This window comes from Lygodium microphyllum, chromosome 19, assembly GCF_053477565.2.
Source record: "Lygodium microphyllum isolate KBCC chromosome 19, Lygodium_microphyllum_v1.1.10, whole genome shotgun sequence".
In the NCBI taxonomy this organism is placed as follows: Eukaryota; Viridiplantae; Streptophyta; class Polypodiopsida; order Schizaeales; family Lygodiaceae; genus Lygodium; species Lygodium microphyllum.
Genome location: NC_141153.1, coordinates 46,200,426 through 46,219,758, shown reverse-complemented (window position 1 = coordinate 46,219,758; position 19,333 = coordinate 46,200,426). Strand labels below are relative to the sequence as shown.

Here is a 19,333-nt window from a genome sequence, read left to right as displayed (position 1 = left end):
GTAACTAATTGTCTCGTATTTATAGATGTATACCCTTCAGATTACTGTGAGTGGCAAAATGTCGAGAGTTTCACAGGTTCTTTTAAGTGTTACTGCCTCAAAATTGATAGATTGGTCTTTGAGGGGCATATAGCTAAGCAGCTCACAGATGACCTTGTTTTTTTTTACTCCAAGTACATATTGCCCAAGGGGAGTCGAGAATATGGAACCCTTGAGTCTATACACATATTGAATCTCAATAGCATAGAATGGCCATTATGTAGTAGTGACATTTTGCACATGTGTAGCACAAAAATTTCAGTAGACATATTGAACTCTATGAAGCCAAGGACCAGCTCAAAGAATATACATCTAAGCTAGTTCATGCCAATTGCAATTTTTGCATATATGTTCAAGGAATGTAAGGGTTTGAGACGTACCAAAAGCACGTACGTCATAAAAAGTACATCGGAGGATTATGCAACAAGGATTCTAGGCAAAACTTGGATATAAAAAATGGCTCACAGTCCTGACATAGTGGAGTGTCGAGTCACAACAAGGGACATGGATTTTAGGTAAAATTTTTCTCTCTTAGTTGACTATTATCTTACTTTGGGATGGATCGGCTAACTTTCCTTTCCAATTATAGGTACTTTGTCACACGATAAACTTTATGCCTAGTGTTCAAGTATCGTAGATGGAAGATGCTCAAGGGTAAATGGTTGTGCATTGATCAAGACACCCGTGAAAGTGCAGTTGTGGATGTTACGGTCATTTGTGAGGGCCGCGAGCCCCAAGTGTTGCAAATGGAGGATGATTGGCCCTTGACTATAATGTGCCAAGAAATTACAATGTTAATGCAAAATCCACATGTTAGCTTCTATTTTAAACTAGATGGTAGGAAAATTTGAAGCTAAGTTGAGGATATTGTTACCAGTGGAAAGTGTGTGGCTCCACATATATTAGAAATTGTAGAGTCTCCCTAAAAATCCAAACACCACAAGTTGTAATATCCAACACTTGTAAATTTTCAAATTTTTTTGGCCAATAGAATATTATCGCTTGCAAACTTGCAATATTTAAAAATTATGGTATTGATGCAAAATCATACACTCGCTATACACTTTCCACATCAACACATTTACATATGCATGTAAACTTTACAAAGCATAAGTAAAGCCATAACTAAATATCATATGTGAACAATCATTAACGGTTTAAAACTTAAGGTATTAAGATAGAACTAGTTCAGTTATTGTTTCATTTCACACTTTCTCTCTTCATCTCTTTATATCCACCACATCCCTCCTACTTGCTACGATGGATACTCGCACACACTTTGACGAGTGGATCCACGAGACTATCTTTGTCAGCCAGGGCGACGAGATATTTCAGGTTTTCTCTAAGAACTTCAACCTTGAAAGTGTGCTCTCATCGATGGATCCCCCCCTTCAGGTTTTGGAAGACTTTGTGAGCACCATTGCTACCTGTACTGACTCCATCAAGGGATTCGATATGACTTGGGTGCCTATGGAACAGCTCATGGTATTTTAGGCAAGGAATAATAACCAAAAAGTGGTGAATAGGTGTTTGGCCCATGTGGATCATTCGCACAAAGTATGCATTGTTCCCATGGGCAGTGCACCAGGTACAACACCTTTGGATCTCGTGGAGTGTGATTGCGCATTGGCAATTTACCTCCTTGCATTGGATACACCCCTAGAGGAGGAGAGCGATGAAGATAAAACTCCACATGTTGTTGCTATCACATACACGAGAGAAGAACAAATTGAAGAGCTCATAAATGTTGAAGAGGAACATCAGGTGGTGGTAGAGCAAGGGTTGGCTCTCATGGTACCATCTTCTTCAAAACAGCCACAAGTCGACAAACCCAATATTGCCTCCTTGACGCCCATTGAAGTAAATAGTGTACAATACTTGCTTCTATCAAATCGATGGAAGACCTGATCGATTATGATTACATGGATATGCATTCGATAATGGAAGAAATTGGAAGATATGATAGCACAAGCTTAGATATAGTGAGTGTTATCATAGCAGCACAAGAGCATATTACTTGGGTTGAAGAAGATTACCTTGTTCCGGATGCTGAATTTGAAGCACTACAACATGATCTATACCAAGGCCCTAGCTTCCTACTAAGGAGTTTGTAGATCCCTTTGCCCAAAGAGGTGCCTCACTAACACACGAGAAAATGAAGATATAAGATGATCTGGAGAAGGTGAGATTTCTAACTACTATATATTTTTATGCAACGAAACTTGATGGTAGGGTGCACTGGGTCGCCCAGAGTCCATTGGTGAAATATTGGCAAAAAATGATGCCTGTAGCTGCCTTGTCCGAAGTCTGGCGTCACGACCCGATGCACCCTACCATCAAGTTTCACTGCTTTCTGATAACTCTAGGTTGGTTGCTAAATATATTGTTTGATTTAACTTTGTTATTCGGGACATACTGTATATAGATGAGTTTGCATCAAGGCAAGGAGGAGCTCGGCATGCGGATCAATGGAAGGATTCAGCTCTGAAGGAGTACATTGGCAACAGACTTGGTGGTCTTTTATAAGAAGTGCTCACCACGAGGACAAGAAACAATCATGAAAATTCGATCTTTGACCAAGTTTGGGACATTTTTGAGTGATACTTGTGACATTTAGCTTGGAGAAGGTGGTGCTAATCAAGCGGTCAAAGCTTCTTTACTTGTTTGACCAAACACGTGGTGGAGCAATGTGTGTGCTTGCTACATTAGGTGACCTTGCTAAAGTGTTAGATCCGCTTCTCCTAGAGAAAGAGCTGAAGGGGGAGCGTGTCATTTTTGAAGCAAAGAAGAAACTTCTATTTTCATCGGAAGCTAGCCCCTCCTCTCCACCGATGAAAAAGCCAAGGAACGAATAAGAGTTCTTGTTGGCTATTAGCCTTTTGTATCTGCCATCACGATCAGCCATCGCATGTATTTTTCTTGATGAATATAAGATATTTTACTTTGTCTCTATAAATAAATATTTATTGAATAAATGTGTGGTTCATGTAAGTGTGACAATAATGTGTGGTACGTGAATGAGACATTCGCATACATTAACATAATCCAATTAAATTATGTCAACGCGTAGTACTGTACTTGTGATTGTGCATAAGCAACAATGTAACTCGTATCCATATGTATCGCTACTTTCAATGCGTGTGTACATTAAATAAAAATTAAAAGTCGTACGTTTCAAAAATAAAACAAAATAGCTTTACTCAATTATTTGAATTCCATACACATCGCATGAGTTATTATGTGTGTGTGTGTGTGTGTGTGTGTGTGTGTGTGTGTGTGTGTGTGTGTGTTCCAATGTGGCAGAGTATACAAAAAATTTTGGCATTCCAAGATGCTATGGTGTTATAACGCTCATTACAAAACCTTGCATAATTAATCTCATAATCTATGGAGGAGTCCCCTTACCATGTCAAAGCCGAACGATAAATTTCATGTCTTTATTTGTGTTTGTGATGCACTTTGCATGGATGACCACTTGTTGTGTATCATCAAACAAGTCGATGAGGAACCCCTCTGCAGCCGTTTGTAGGGCCTCCATAGCTGTAGTAGTCCATCTTCTTGTTGGTGGGCCATCCCGCACTTGTGCCCAAAATCTTCTCATTCCTTTCAGTTCCAAGTCTTGCATGACTTCCTGAACAACCTTATGAAAAGATCTTTTTGGGATGAGAAGCTCATATCCATGCTAGATTTTCCTTATCTCTCGAAGTCAATCAAGACACCACGTGTACAAAAGAGAGCACATGGCAATGTAAAGTCTCCATTAACTGATCCAATGGTACGTAGGTCTAGCAGGGTTAGATACCATGTTAAAAGATTTAGTTTTGAAGGTTATGCAGCTCACCATTATGCTTATATTTGTGAAGGTTGTTAATGATGTTGAGCCCACTTGTTTTGAGGATGTTGTTGGTCATGGTCATTGGGATGTAGCAATGGATGAGGAAATGACTGCATTAGAAACCAATAAGACTTGGGATTTGGTATCTTTGCCTAAGGGCAAGAAAGCTATAGGTTATAAGTGGATTTATAAAATCAATCATAATGCATATGGTTTGGTTAGCAGGTATAAGACTAGGCTCAAATATATGGCATAAATTTTGAACAAACATTTAGCTCAAATGCTAGGATGGCAATTGTTAGATGTATGATTTCTTTGGCAGTAGGCAAAGGTTAAAGTTTGTAGCAAATGGATGTCAAGAATGATTTCTTGCATGGTGAATTGCAAGAGTAGGTATTTGTGGAGCATCCATCATGTTATGAGGATTTAGAGCACCCCACATATATGTACTAGTTAAAGAAGGCGCTCTATGGGCTTAAGCAAGAACCTAGGCATGGTCTAACAAGATCGAAGAGTATCTTGTCAATATTGGCTTTGATATTTCTGATGTTGATCACTCACTTTATGTGAGAAAGAGAGATGTAGGTTTGGTCATCATAGTCATCTGTGTGGATGACTTGATTATTACAAGTAATAGTGATAGTGGGATTACTGAAGTTAATGACTTTTAAAGAAGAAGTTTAAGATGAAGGATTTGGATGAGTTGAGGTACTTTCTTCATATTGAGGTGATAAAATGTAATGATGATATATGGTTGTTCTAAAGGAAATATGGCTTGGATATGTTATCCAAGTATGGTATGACAACATGTAAGCTTTTTTCAGTACCATTGGAGCAAAATGTGAAGTTGAGTGGTGATGTTGTGCATGAGATAGAAGACCCTACTATGTTCAAGTGAATAGTAGGGAGTGTGATTTATATGACTATCACAAGGCCAAACTTGAGCTATGCTATTGGCCTTGTCAGTCAGTCTTTACGTAGATGCCTAGAAGGCCTTATTTGGATGCACTTAGATGTATATTGAGGTATGTGAAGTCTACTTTACATTATTATGGACTTTTTTATGAGGTAGGTAAGGATGCACACATGTTTGGATACACAGATGCTTTTGGGCTAGTAGTATGTTAGATAGAAGGTCTACCAGTGACTCATGTTTTTCCTTGGTAGTGTAACAGTTACCTGGGGCAACAAAAAGCAGCCTACAATTGCTTTATTGAGTAAAGAGGCTGAGTATAGAGGTATTGCTATGGCATCATACAAGGTGGTATGGTTGTAAAAGTTATTAGGTGATTTGGATATGCAGGGAGATGGTCCAATTCTTATTCACTGTGATAAAATGAGCAACATACAGCTAGCTAGGAACCCAATGTTCCATGCTAGGACAAAACATATTGAAGTGCACTACCATGTTGTGAGAGAGAAGGTACTTGCAGGAGAGATTGACTTGGTATATGTCAGCACACAGGATCAAATAGCTAACATTTTCACAAAGACATTGGGTGCAAAGAAGCTTTGAAAGTTTCAAAGCTTACTTGGAATTGCAAAGATACAGTTGAGCTTGAGGGGGAGTGTTGAGATGGCAAGCTCAATACGTGTGGACATTGATGATGGACCTCCTGGCTAGATGGGTCCGCATATCTACACTTAGCACATTGGTAGTCATTATGATCCTCATATTACCAGTGACTTATCACTTATTATATTTAGCTTGTTGCACCTACCTACAATTGGCATAGTTATAGTACTAGTAGATTAGTATAGTCAGTTATGTACTATTTGACTTAGTAGGCAACTTTCCTTTATGTTGTATCTTATCTATACTTTGTGTATATTGTATTGTGTGTGGAAGAAGAAGAAGAAACCAGCAAGAGAACGTTTTGGCTTCCATCTCTCTTCTTGTGTTCTTGCGTGAGCTTCCTCTTGTATATACAGTATGTGTTTGGTGCAACACCTCAAGCAAGCCCCCCCACCATGCGATCCTTGACATTAGGAACTCCCCTTACCTTTGGGGGGCATTTGACACTTGGTCTGCCTTGCAACCTACCTTGACACTTTGCAAAGATCTCACTATCTTATCACTTATCTTGAGTTGCTCGACATATCCAACTTACCTTGAGAGGCCTACTACCTCCTATTGGTTGTGCCTTGGATTCAAACCCATTGATACTTACCTTGAGTTGGATGCTTAGCTAAAGTTGGACTCCACCTTGCTTCCCTCGAGTTTGAAACTCCACTTACCTCTAGTTCATACACTCTACTACCTTGAGCTTGCATACTCTCATCTATCTTGAGTTTCAACTCACTTCTAATCCCATCTCACTTGCCTCTAGTGTCAACACATGCTTGAATTGGTTGATATTTCCACCTATAGTGACCTCTTGTAGCTTACCACTAGTGACACTAGCCCAAGTTGGTTAACTTACCTAAAGCCCACCTCTACTTGATATCTCCTACTTACTTATCTTGAGCTGATTCACTAGCAGATCAACTCAAGTAGATCTCGTCTGGTTGTTCTACTACGCCTGAAGTTCGTGTCACAGTTGTTCAACCATCTCCCACCACCTCTACTATTTCGAGCATCTCGAGTACTTGCAGTTGACCACCTAGAGTATTCAGAAGACTCACAGCATCTCGAGTTCAACATCGCAAGACTCATATCATGCGCCATCTTATGCTTACCCTGAGCCACTACATGGTGTTGTGACCACCACTTCGAGTTGTCCACCTCGAGTGGACACCTCAAGTCACATCACCTCGAGACGAACTATTTTTTAATCAATCCCAGGTTTAACAATCAACCATGACCACCTACACTCACTGCAACTACTTGTCAATCATGTGAGCAATTCTATTTCCAATTGACTCGGGTCTTACCAATATAGGACCACCATCCCAAGAGGTATCAGCCTGACGGCCACATCGTGTGCACACCACACTGAGAGCCACTCAGCCTATTCGCAACACTCAATACCACCCCAAACCATATCACCCTAATTTGGAGCTAGCCACACCAATTCAAGTGGTATTATCCACAAGATCACCTCGAGCCACACACAGGCCACCAACAATCACATTGATCACCTTGCGGCTCCCATTGCCACCCAATCACAAGAAACTCTAAACCACTTACTATGTAGGATAAAAAAGAGAATTTGCTAGACTTTAGATTTTCACATAATTAGAAAGAGTCCAATATAGGAAAAATCAAACTTTACTAGATATGTGGCGCATGTCCTGCTATTAGGGAGGTCCATAAAACCACCTCTTGGACTAGAAGTTGATCAAAAACTTATTGTGCTATTACAAGTAAAGCACATTTCACATGCCTATCAACCAATGCAATGCCATCAATACTATCCTTTTTCTAGCACCACATGCTTTGAAGGCACAAGCAAAGGTGAAGAGACCTTGAAGTTGCATCTATTCATAATATGTTAAGGCATGTTGTCCACACCCATATTGTATATATCCTGCAATTCAAGCATTTCATGACTCCATACTCCAAATCTCTTTTGTGTTTGCAAGTGAATCATATTTAGCACACATATTCTTAAGTTGTTTCCAATGTAAATGTTTCTTTCCTAGCAAAACCAATATGAGAATGTCAACAAGAAATTTGCTACCCCTGTGAATATCTATTTTCTTAGCATAAGGCTTTAGTACGACCATGTACGTATATGGCCTTCTCAATTGCTAATATTCTACCACAAGCTCCAAAATAGTGGGGAAAGGCCCTATCAACATGTAGCCAAGAAACCATAACAACATAAAAGTTTTTTCAAACCACTTCATAAACTATATGAAGTTTACCACTTAGTATTGAGAGAGGAAAGATATGCTCTAAACTTTCAAACACAATTCAATGCATGATTGGAGCAAACATACTCACTAAAAAATTTTAGTAGACCACCCCTAAGCAAGAAAGTACATGGCAAACCCAACTTGGTTACAAGTTGTCTTCATTTGCAATTGCAAGTTGAATGTCTTCTCCTCGTCTTCTCTCTTCCTTCAAGTAGTTGTTGTGGTTTGCCTTCATAAATGGAGCAAATGATCTCTTTCTTACCTCTTTGAAGTAGACCAGCAAAACCACCACTTTTGATGCACGTAGACATTTGACTACAAAACTTGTCCTTGCAAGAATCAGCTCAAATTTGCATCTCTTCAAATTAGATCCACTACTAAAAAAACCATGTTGAAGAAAAGGACAAGAACAATTCTTAAAACTCTCACCTGAGCATTTGTGGTTACTTCCTTTGTGTCATGATCCTTTGGCATTTCATATTTGATCATCTTAAGGTAGCTTCCCACATACATCTTGCAAGAGCTAGAAACCAAAATTGACCGGTACTTATTACATGCGCTTAAACATTACTTCTAATCCAACAGTTTATCAAAGGCTTAGAAGCCAGCTATAGACACAAGAAGATAATGGGAACCAACCATTAGCAAAACCAAAGCTATCAAGGGAAGAGTAAGTATGTGTCTAGCCTAATTAAGAAACACATACACATTTCTACCTTTCCCATAGCCTATTTCTGGTCAAGCATGAAAGCAATTGTCAATATTTGGGCTTCTTATCTTACTCTCATGTGGCTTTCAAATACTAGTAACTTTAGAGAAAAAGAAATTTTTGCAAACTGCATCAACAAAAAATTCATTGCCACCCCAAGCCCATGATCTTAAAGAAAATTGAACAAGGTAGCTACTCATAGTGGCATACATGGTACCTCAACAATATACTATTCGTATTTTAGTCTAAGTAAGAGAAGGAGCACACTTGAACCTGCACATCAACTCCACTATGCTTGTACTCCACATACAAGTTTCTAGAGAATTTCTCAATGCACCTGCATAATCAGACATTAGATGATAACCAGAGACAACCCAACTTATGGGCAGCCCCTTTTCCATACTTGCCTACTCATTACCAACACATGCAGAAGAATTTCACATGCAAGAGACTTACTCTTGATGCACACAAAGACAGAAGCACTGTACCCTTTGGTTCCATTATATATATACTGCATAGGGGGGGGGGGGTGACACCAGCATTGACGCAACTCCAGACCTAAGGTTCACAATGGCACCATGCTTACGATTGAGCATGCCTAGAAGTACAATCAACTGCTTCCACATTCACATGTATGAGGTACATTCACACATATGAGGTCCGCAGTCAGCTTTGCATCGACCTCATGGAAGAAGTGTGCATATGGATAACATTACCCTGCGTTATTGCATATCAAGATCCCCACATTAAGGTCGACGATGGTGTCCACCCTGGAGAGCCCCATGTTAAGGTTAGGATTCAGAAAATCCACCACCACAAATTGCACCTACACTGATATGTACTTAGTCTTCAGGTGAGATGCTAGGGTTTTGAGCTTCTCCTGCAAGTGACCAATGAGGACAAGGTTGAGGAGGCGGTGAGTTGGAAGCATAAGCCATAGCTGATGCGATCTGTGTAGCCTCCCGATGATGACGGCCTAGGAGACATAGCGAGAGAGATGCACACTAGTGTGGAGTGACACAACAACCAGGATATTGCAAGGGCCAAAAGGAGGGGAGGGGTATTCGAAGGGACTAAATGTCTCTTACTGAGCTGTCAAAAAGGTCAACTTCAAAATCATACAACAAATGCTAACTTCCTTTGTCTTTGAAAATTTTTAATTGACCTTTCTTATACCATGTTTTGAAAGGATCGTAACTCTTGTTTACATGGCATTCTTGACTCTTTATTTTCCTCTCTCTATATGTAACATGGCTATAGCTAATGATTAGCTAGCATTTAGGCTTTAAGATTGGCAAAGAATACGTGAATCCTTCTTGTTCTACATTGAGAAGAATTTTGGAAATGAAGGGCTTTAAAATAGTGATGATGAGGGGCCAATATAATGATACTAAGGGATGCATTGTTTGAAGATTCTAACAAAACCAATACTAAGCAATATATAAATGGCACTTACACAAAGCATGTATTCAATATCTAGGAATTTGTATTGTATAGCTAATGATTATGCACCTTTTGTACAAAATTTCCATTAGGTTGTGTTTGCTTTTGGAGTATTAATATATGACTTTGCTTGAAACACATTTTACAATGTAGCTCGTGTTACTAATATTCAAGCATACCTTATAGATAATCTAATCATGGAATCATTAGCATGCATTTCTTATAATATATCCTATAAAATAAGAGGTATAGCATTAAAGAATAACATGAACTCTAAGCATGTACTTCCTCCTACAAATCTAACAATGAAAATCTGTAGGCTGCATTCCAGCTTAGAGGAATTACTAGCGAGATACCTCAAAGTATAGTACATTAACAAAAGTCATTTATACAATAAAAATATAAAAAATTCATGCATAACATGTTTAGATACTCTTTCATACATCACATTTTTACAAGGCCAATGATGCTTACATGCACAATTTCAAACCACCCAATTGATCCCATTCTTCATTGTTCTCCTCACGTGCTGCAACCTCCAAACATAGGGGAATGGCCACCTCTATATCATCTGCAAGAGCCTTCTCTTCTTCAGCAACCTTCTTGGATTATGGAGTCCCCCCTCTACAAGTCAATCTACTGCACCTACATGAAACTAGCCCTTCTTGCAACATCTAGCCACTAAATATGAGGAGCTCTTTGCTGTAATCCCTCACCTAAGCGGCTCGCTTTCTCCACAATCAAAGTGAAAGAGCACTAAATATGTGCTCAGAGGTGGCGGGTTCCTATGTGCAAGGATAGTGTGCTTGTACTATGTGCCTTCGAGCCCTAAACACTTGGAGTCCCCAACCAGCTGATCCGCAGTGAACCAACGACTGTAGCTGCAGGTACTGATGAACAGACAGCTGAGGCGCCTACTATATTTAAAACATTGTGTGTGGATAAGTACATGCTATATTTAAAACATTGCGTGTGGATAAGCACGCTGCAGATGACAAAGTACAGGGCGCCGTATCAGTACGTCAGAACAGGCCGCCGCATCAATAAAGAACGGGACGAACGTCGTCAGGGCAACAACCTGCAAACGAGCATCAACAAAGTAGAACAGGATGAACAAGGCACGACGTCCGACCTGCAAAAACGGGCATCAATAAAGAACAGGACGAACGTTAACGGGGCACGTACCTGCAAACGGGCAAAATAAAGTCGAACAAGGCCGCCGCCCGCCAATAAGATCAAGCTAGCAGAGGCGATATTGAATAGGCCGCCACCCGCCAATATATATTACACTAAGCCTAAGAGAAAGAGTACTACTGAGTAATCACGCACAGTTAGCTGGAAGCATGCGCCTGCAGCAGCTGAGGAAGACCAAGCTGGAAGCACCACACCAGTGCATGGTGCACAATCTACGCAGTATCAGTTAGCTGGAAGCCCGAGAGGAAGAGTGAGTAGTCACAACAACAAGCAGATCATGTATGCAGCTGGTTGCAATGTGATAGCTAGTAGGAGCTTGCAAAGTAGATGAGGTGCAGCACATTGGGGGGGGGGGGGGGGGGGGGGGGGAGCTGGAGCGGGAGAATATAATTCTTAGGGTTTCCATTTTGGCATCTTCCTCTAACCTTAGGTAGGACTTACCCATACGCTTATCCTTGTTGAGGGTATCTTGCCTAGGGTACTCAACGATGCTTATCCTTGTTGAGTTGATTCTATATAAGTTGATGCCTTACCCATACAAGTTGATGGCTAAGCCAATGGGTTTAAGAATCCAATACACCCAAGGCACTCAACAAGGCTTAGTGTGACCTTATTTATTCTAGTAAAATCCATGATGTTATCCTCAATATTGTTATTGGGATAGAACAATGCAGATTAGTAGGGGCTATTATGTAATAAACATGAATGTAGATAAAGGGTATGACAGGATCACTTGGGAGTTCATCTTGATGGTATTACAATGGTGTGGTTTCAAGTAGATTTTTTGCAAAATGATGATCCATACCCTTTTTTCTAATGATGCATCTATAATTAGCATAAATGGTTATTTAACTATTCCATTTGAACTGAAAAGATCCATTTGACAAGGGTGTCTGCTCGTCTCACTTTTTTTTGCTCTAGTCACACACACATTTGGAGCAAATCAATTATAAGATTCATGTTGGCTTGATTACATGTCTCCCCTTACTACTAAATGGTCATATATTTGCATCATTGATTATAATTCCAATGTTGTAGCAACTGAAAGCTCAAATCATTAGATAGTTGGGTGCTCCCATTGGGTTGGGATTCAACATATCTAAAAAAGAATTGAGTGGCCGATACATAAGACATGTAAAGATTAGGAAGATGACCAGTCTCAAGCTTGGTCTTACTAGTCGAATCTTTAGACAATTGCCAGGGTGATCCCATTCGGTTGAGAGTCAACATGTCTCAAAAAGATTTGAGTGGTGACTGATACATAAGACATGTAAAGATTAGGAAGAGGACCGGAGCTTGGTCTTACTAGAGTCAAATCATAGACTCGAAGATGATTCTTACCCCCTAATGATACATGTTGGAAGAAGCTAGAGTCTCTTTTCAACTCTTATTGTTGGAGCTTTGATGGTGGAAGGGAGTGGTTTGCAACATCATAGGATATTCTTATTACTCCTAGGAATTGTAGTGGTGTGCGTCTTGAACCCCTATGTTAAAAAGTTGTGAAACTCTTCTTTAGCCTACTCTAAAGATTGAATGAAAACCAAAGCTACTCAAGAGACATGTAATCTTCAATTTCCAATTCCATATAATCCAATTTGAAAGTCTCTCTCCATTCTATCCATTTCAATGCTTATATTCTTAATATTCTTAGCATTGAACTCCATTGAAATATGATATCAAGCTCCCAACTAGTTACACTCACATTTTTAAGAGCTCCACACTAGTTTAAGGCAACCCATTTGCACTAGGCAATACATCTGCACCACATATAGGTCCATTTTGCTAATTATACATGGTTTAAGGTACACTTTAGGTCACATGATGGCTTATAAGTTGCCATTTCGCACACATAGAAAATAGTGCACCATAAGAATATTCTTGTCACCACTAGGATTGGAACCTTGCAAGTATGAAAAGCTAGTGACAATTGACAAAGATAAGGACAACTTACAAAACTTGCAATGCAAAGGTAGCTTCTTGTCACCACTAGGATTGGAACCTTGCAAGTAAGAAAAGAGAGCAATAATTGACAATGGGTTCACCACACCTAGATCAGCCCATTGGTGGATTGAGACCACATAAAATTAGGGTTTTCATCGTTGGGACGACCAAGCATTGCCTCACAAGGAAACACGTGCCCAAAGAACCCTAGACTCAAACTCGGTATCAAGACTACTAGAGTGGGAAAGAGGTGACTCTTTGCCAACTATGAAACTGAGGCAAGCACCATAAGACAAAAGGGAGTTACAAGAAAAATATAAGGACATACACTGATGGACTCACATTAAGGTTGGTCAACTCTAGACCTCGAAGGGTCTCTAGTTGCACTTGCAGCCTTAAAAACCTTGTGTGTCATCTCAACTCAAGGCTACGCCACCAAAAGTATTAAGTACACATGAATTAGGTATAGATTACACCAAGTAAGTAGTGCACACACACACACACCTCACCAAGAGTACTTTATAGCTATAATCACTCTCCTTTAGAAAGTAAAGAAGCCTAGGACATCATTGTAACACCATTGAACATGAAAGTCCCATATTGAGACATTTTGTCCCTTATTAAGGAACTAGGTGTAGCAGTACAATAGATCCACCTTCTCATAAGTTCTACTTCCTGAGGACATTTGCTTTAAGTCCCATGTGGGATTGAGACAAGCTCTTATTTCACCTAAGGAGTCTTAGGACTCGCCTACCTAGAGGATAGAAATCACAATCAGTTTGTGCATTCTTGTGAGTTGTCTTGTTGTAATAATCTTGGAGAATTCCTCTAATATTCAACAAAAAATTATGTCCATGCACATCACTGCCCAATTTTCCCTCAAGAAACCTCAGACTTAGTTGAGCATGAGAATCTCGATTCTACTTCATAGGCAAGTCACCCCTAATGGCAACATAATTCTTGCTTGAGAAAGATTACTTTGCAATTTATCATAGGTGAGAGTAGAGAAAATATTGCACTTGGTTCAAAGAGAGTGAGAAGTGGAAGAGAATAAAATGTTGATCCCCTTTCCCATAAGGCATCATCTCACATTAGCCCCCCAAAAATGAAGTTGAGCCTCATATATATCCTAATGAATTTGGAGGATCATGTATTAATATCTCCATCTAATGTTTAGAAAAGCTACCCAAATTATTAGGTCCATCTAGCCATAGATGATTGGTCATTGGGATTGAGGTATTCTCATGTTCCTTGATGGGATTTATTTTACTTATCTAATTAGCAAAGGTGCCATACTATTAGAACATAAAAGATCAGCTTCCTTTTATTATCATGTTACATAGGGTCCATTAACACAACATCTAGCACATGACAAACACTTCGAAAAACAACATTTTACTGCATAAAAGATAATATATAAAAACACCATTCCATGAAGTAGTATAAAATCCATATCCCTATAGAGAAAACAATTGTCTAGCCTAGGATATGACCTTCCAACCCCATAAGATTGGGTTGTATGTGATTACACTACCTATTAGCTTAGAGCCATGATAAGCTTCCCTAGCATTAAAGTCATCCTATATAATAGGGTCGCTTGGCCCTTTGCCTTCTCAAGCACTCATGTAATCAAAAACACCTATCTCCTAAAAGATCATGGGATCCCAACCCACTAGTGAGTATTTTGGAATCTTGTAGGATGCTAAGGCATATTGGGATGGGGATGCTAATGGCCCGAACTACAATGATCAAAGTTTTGTTAGATTGTGCCATGAAAAATGATAAATTTAGAAAATAATTTTAAAATATTTGTTATAATGAGAAAAATGATAGTTTCATAGAGTAATTTTGAAATATTCGTAAAAAAAATTTCGGGAGCCATAAATATAGTCTTCGGGATATGATCTTCACAAGTATATATGAATGGTCTCGCTAAAAATTCATGTCTACTATTGCTAAGGGTAGAGCAAGGATATGATAGTGCTCATGAATTTTCTTGAGTTGTTCCAAGATTTTTTGGACCTTTGAATTACCTCTAAGGCTTAACTTATAGGAATAAGGGCTTGAGAAAGTTAGGAGGGATTAGAGGGTAGCATAGACTTGTCATGGATGTTACACTTGATTTTTGTTGTGACCACAAGAAGATACTAGCCAAATAGGTGCCTATAGGAGAAGTTGCTACACAAGATTGCACACATCATAATTTGTGAATCGTCAAATGTGTAGCATGATTGAAATCCTCACGGAGAGTAGATTAAGATCCTCTAGGGGTTCAGCCTCTCTTGTAGAGATTCAAACCTATGGTTTTTTACCCAACGTGGAAGGTTTAAGATGTCTAAGAGACAATAGCCCAACATGCTTTCCTCCCCTCCTTGCTTTTTATAGTACTCTGTTTTAATATTGGCCTCGTTGAGCATGTTCTTAGCCCAAAAAGCATGCCTTTCTTTTAGCTCTCTTAATTTTTCTCAAAAGATAAATTCATTTTTTTTTCCAATCTTAATTTGTTCTTCTTTTCCTCTTGTGCTTTCCTTTTATTATGATGCACTTTCAATGTTCCATTGAGAATCTACAAGAGTTTCTACATTGTTTGAATTATTTCACCTACCTTTGAGATTGGTGAGAATTTGATATGCTCCCATTGATACTTTTCCATGGAATTGCTCAACTTCAAACCCTAATAAAATGAGAATATCCAATGAGGCTTTCTTCATTTTGGAGCACTAGTTCTTTGTAAAGGTTATATCCTTCCACCCTTGTAGGGATATTTTAGGTGTAGCTTTCTTGTTATTCACGTCACCTCATAGTGAACCTTGAAGTACCTTCCCATCTATCATATTGCAAGCTTCCACATAGACCTAGCTACAACAGTTGGCAATCACTAGAATCCTTGGTACTTACATTTTTGTGTTAAGACATGAAGTTTATAAGTTTACTGCTAGTTTGAAAGGTGATATTATTTCATCATATAGCTAGCAATGTAGTTTGCTTTCTTTTCTATAGCCACATGTTTTGGGCAATGCAATTTAGCTTTTTGTCAATATGGCTATGCGCTTTGCCTTGGTGGTTCTTTTTGTCCATGTGCACTTCCATGACCAATATGGTCATACACTTGGTAATGTGCTTTCCTTTTTAATATGGCTATCTAATTTTCATGATAGTGTAGATATGACTGTGTGGTTTGCTTGCCATGCTGTGAGGTGTCTGCAAGTCTCAATCCAAGGTGCACCTTTTAGTAGTCAATCAGTAGGTTTTCCAAATGATGCCGCACAGCACTCCCTTGGAGTATCACGGGGTTTGTCACTTAGGCCCTACTGAGTTTACATCGCAATGGAAGAGTTTCGACCGATGAACCCACTCGAATCGATTCTCGATTTTTTTTCTCGAGATCTTCTCTATTGATTTTAGAGTTCTGCAAGTCCATTTTGCGAGAAGTTAGGAAGATTTTAAGTCAAAATCGAGATATCACATCCTCTCCCCCTTAGAGGAATCAAGATGTCCTCGTCTCGAATGAAATTGGGGATATTGGTTACATAGTGACTCATGGTCAATCCAAGTGGCATCCTCTTCAGGGTAGTCTTTCCATTAGAGGAGATATTCTCTAAGGGTTCTACTCCTCAATTTTCTCTCCCTTACATCAATTACTCTGTCAAGTTGTAGCTCAAGGACTTCTTGGTTAGGTATTACAACTTGTTGATAATCAATGATATGGTTAGGGTTATCTATGTATGCTTTCAATAAGCTAACATGAAATACCTTGTGGGTTTTAATATTCTCAAGGAATTGTATCTTGTAAGAGCTTGGTTCTAAGCACTTGAGAACCTTATAGGGTCCACAATATCTTGGACTTAGCTTCTTAAATTCTCCTAAAGATAAAGAACTCTTCTTTGGATGGACACGGACGAAGACCATGTCTCCTTCTTTGAAGATTCGTTCTTGCCTTTTTAGATTAGCATACGACTTTTGTCGCTCCTTGGAAGCTTGAATATCTTCTCTAATAATCTTGATTTGATCATCCATTTCTTCTAAAAAATTTCTCGAAGCTTCTACCCTTATAGTAGGATTGGAAAAATTAAGTGGTATACGACAATCTTGACCATATAGTGCATGAAGTGGAGTCATTTGAATACTTCGATGATAGGAGGCATTATAAGCAAATTCTACTAAGGGTAGATATTGAATCCACCTTTTAGGTTCCTTGTTGCAATATGTGCGTGAAATATCCTCAATTACTTGATTAACTCCTTCTGTCTGCCCATCAGGTTGTGGATGATAAGTAGTCCTGAAACAAAGTTTAGTTCCAATGGCTTCAAATAAACTCTTCCAGAAATGTGATGTGAAAAGAGAATCACGATCACTGATGATCCTTTTAGGTAACTCGTGTAACCTAAAAATCTCATTTACAAAAATTCTTGCAATATCTGAGATTTGTAATTGGTTTTTGTTGGAATAAGATGAGTGACCTTTGTTAGCATGCCTACTATTACCATTATTGAGTTATATCCTCCTTGCACAAAAGGTAACCCATCCCATTTCATCTAGGAAATATCAAGTGGTTGGAGTTTTCTTGGTAACTTAACATATTTAGATTTTACCCTTTGGAAATTTAGACATTCAGTGATATAATTAAGTACATGACCCTTGAGTCTTTGGCAGTAATAGATTTTTCTGATAGCATTTATAGTTTTTGCATACCTCGGGTGTCCTAAAAAAGGAGAGTCATATGCTTCCCAAAGTATCCTCCTCTTAAGAGTCCGACTTGAAGGAATGCATAGTCTCATTCTGAAATAAACAAGTCCTTCGTCGTCATCCGTAGAGAATTCTTGATACTTGGTCTTGAGTTTGGGATCTTGTTCCTTATTTTGAACTTCCCAAAATAATTACTGGTAGTCTAGGTCCTTATTTGCTTCATCCTTAGTCAACTCGATGATATGATTAGTTGGCATTGATACCATTGTAGCTAGAGTTGCTGCCCTAGATGGTTCTTCAGCCGATAAGAGCATTAAGGAAGGCTTTACGACTAAGGGCATCTGCTACTACATTTTCTTTACTAGGTTTGAACTTAATTTCAAAGCCATTCTCCTACAAAATTTTGATCCACCGTCGTTACCTCATATTAAGATCAGGCTGAGTAAAAATCCACTTAAGACTTTTATGATCTGTGACTAAGGAAAACTTATTTCCATGTTGATAAATACGACATATCCTAAGCCATACTCTATGGATGTATGTATTTAAAATAGAAGCATATGTAAAGTGTCATTAAGTTGGGGGTATCTATCTTTGGAGGATACCACTTGTTGTAGTTAACTCTGAGAATGAAGAAGAATAAACATGTAGCTCCTGACCTCTAATTTGCTCCATCTCATAGACTCCCTCCACTTTAGTTTATCATTTGGTATCAGAGCAAATGGTGGCAATGAAGAGGATCAAAAGCAGGCAATGGAAGCTGAGAATTCTCTGGACGGAAGCATTGTGATTAACGAGCGCAAGGGAAAAGGGGGACCGCGGAAGAAGAAAGAGCGCCAAAGCAGAAGACCACATGACAACTCCTTTATCAAGAACAATCCTATCACGCCTCTCTCGGAAAATAGGCCTGCTCGTGAGAAGAAGTCCATCAACCGTTTTGCTGATTCCGTAGAGTCTGTTGAGAAAGACAAAGCCAGAGGGTTCAAGATAGAGCAAGGCTCTGGTTGCTGCCTGAAAGACATTCCAAATGTGGTGTTCAAGTTTTCAAAACTTTTCAGGATTTGTCTGGAGGAGAAGGAGAAAACTAAAGTCAAAGAAAAGCTTGATAAATGTGTGAAAGAAAGTCTTTTACAGATCAGTGACCTTTTAGACTTGAACATACAAAAAATGACCACCAGGAAGGAAGATGTTGTTACAAGACTGTTTGAGTTTTTGGAATGTCCTAACAAGACAACTGAGAAGATCCTCCAAGAGGGACTGTCTAAAGACAAGCGCAAGAAAAATCCTTCAAAAGGTGTTGGTTGGCGCTGATTGGCCAGTGTGAAATTGATTGCAAACTATTGACCTAGGACTGCTCATGCATGGGGCAAGTGCATGTGAGCACAGAGTTGTATTACTTTATTGGAGCAAAGGAAAGCCCGGAGTAGTGTAAGGGAGTTTCAAAAAAATGAGCACATGTCTTTTAAGAGGTACTGAAGTAAACTTGGAGTAGACCTCAACAATGGGACTATGGAAGGGCCTTCAGTGTTCTTGGGTGTTTGCATCATTGTACAGGGTTCTGTTTTGCTCAAGGGAAAGTTGTACTGCATTACTGTCTTGCAGAGTTGAACTAGTTATTTTGGGGCCGATTTTTGCTCAGGAAATTTTGGAAAATTTTTGTAGCTTTAGCTTGATATGTACTTCCA

The 19,333-nt window shown here is 39.1% G+C and overlaps 1 protein-coding gene and 1 pseudogene across 1 annotated transcript; one reads left to right on the top strand and one right to left on the bottom strand.

Annotated features, from left to right (window-relative positions):
- Positions 1 to 8,624: 8,624 nt before the first annotated feature.
- Positions 8,625 to 9,371, bottom strand: LOC148019824 (very-long-chain 3-oxoacyl-CoA reductase 1-like; annotated as a pseudogene).
- Positions 9,372 to 18,401: 9,030 nt separating this feature from the next.
- Positions 18,402 to 18,959, top strand: LOC148019823 (DEK domain-containing chromatin-associated protein 4-like). Its single transcript, XM_087699625.1, has one exon. It carries the CDS (start codon positions 18,402 to 18,404, stop codon positions 18,957 to 18,959), a length of 558 nt encoding a protein of 185 aa, XP_087555751.1.
- Positions 18,960 to 19,333: the final 374 nt, after the last annotated feature.

Bases quoted from the DNA above. Each gene is read 5' to 3' on its own strand.
- LOC148019823 (XM_087699625.1), top strand. From the start codon at position 18,402: ATGGAAGCTGAGAATTCTCTGGACGGAAGCATTGTGATTAACGAGCGC.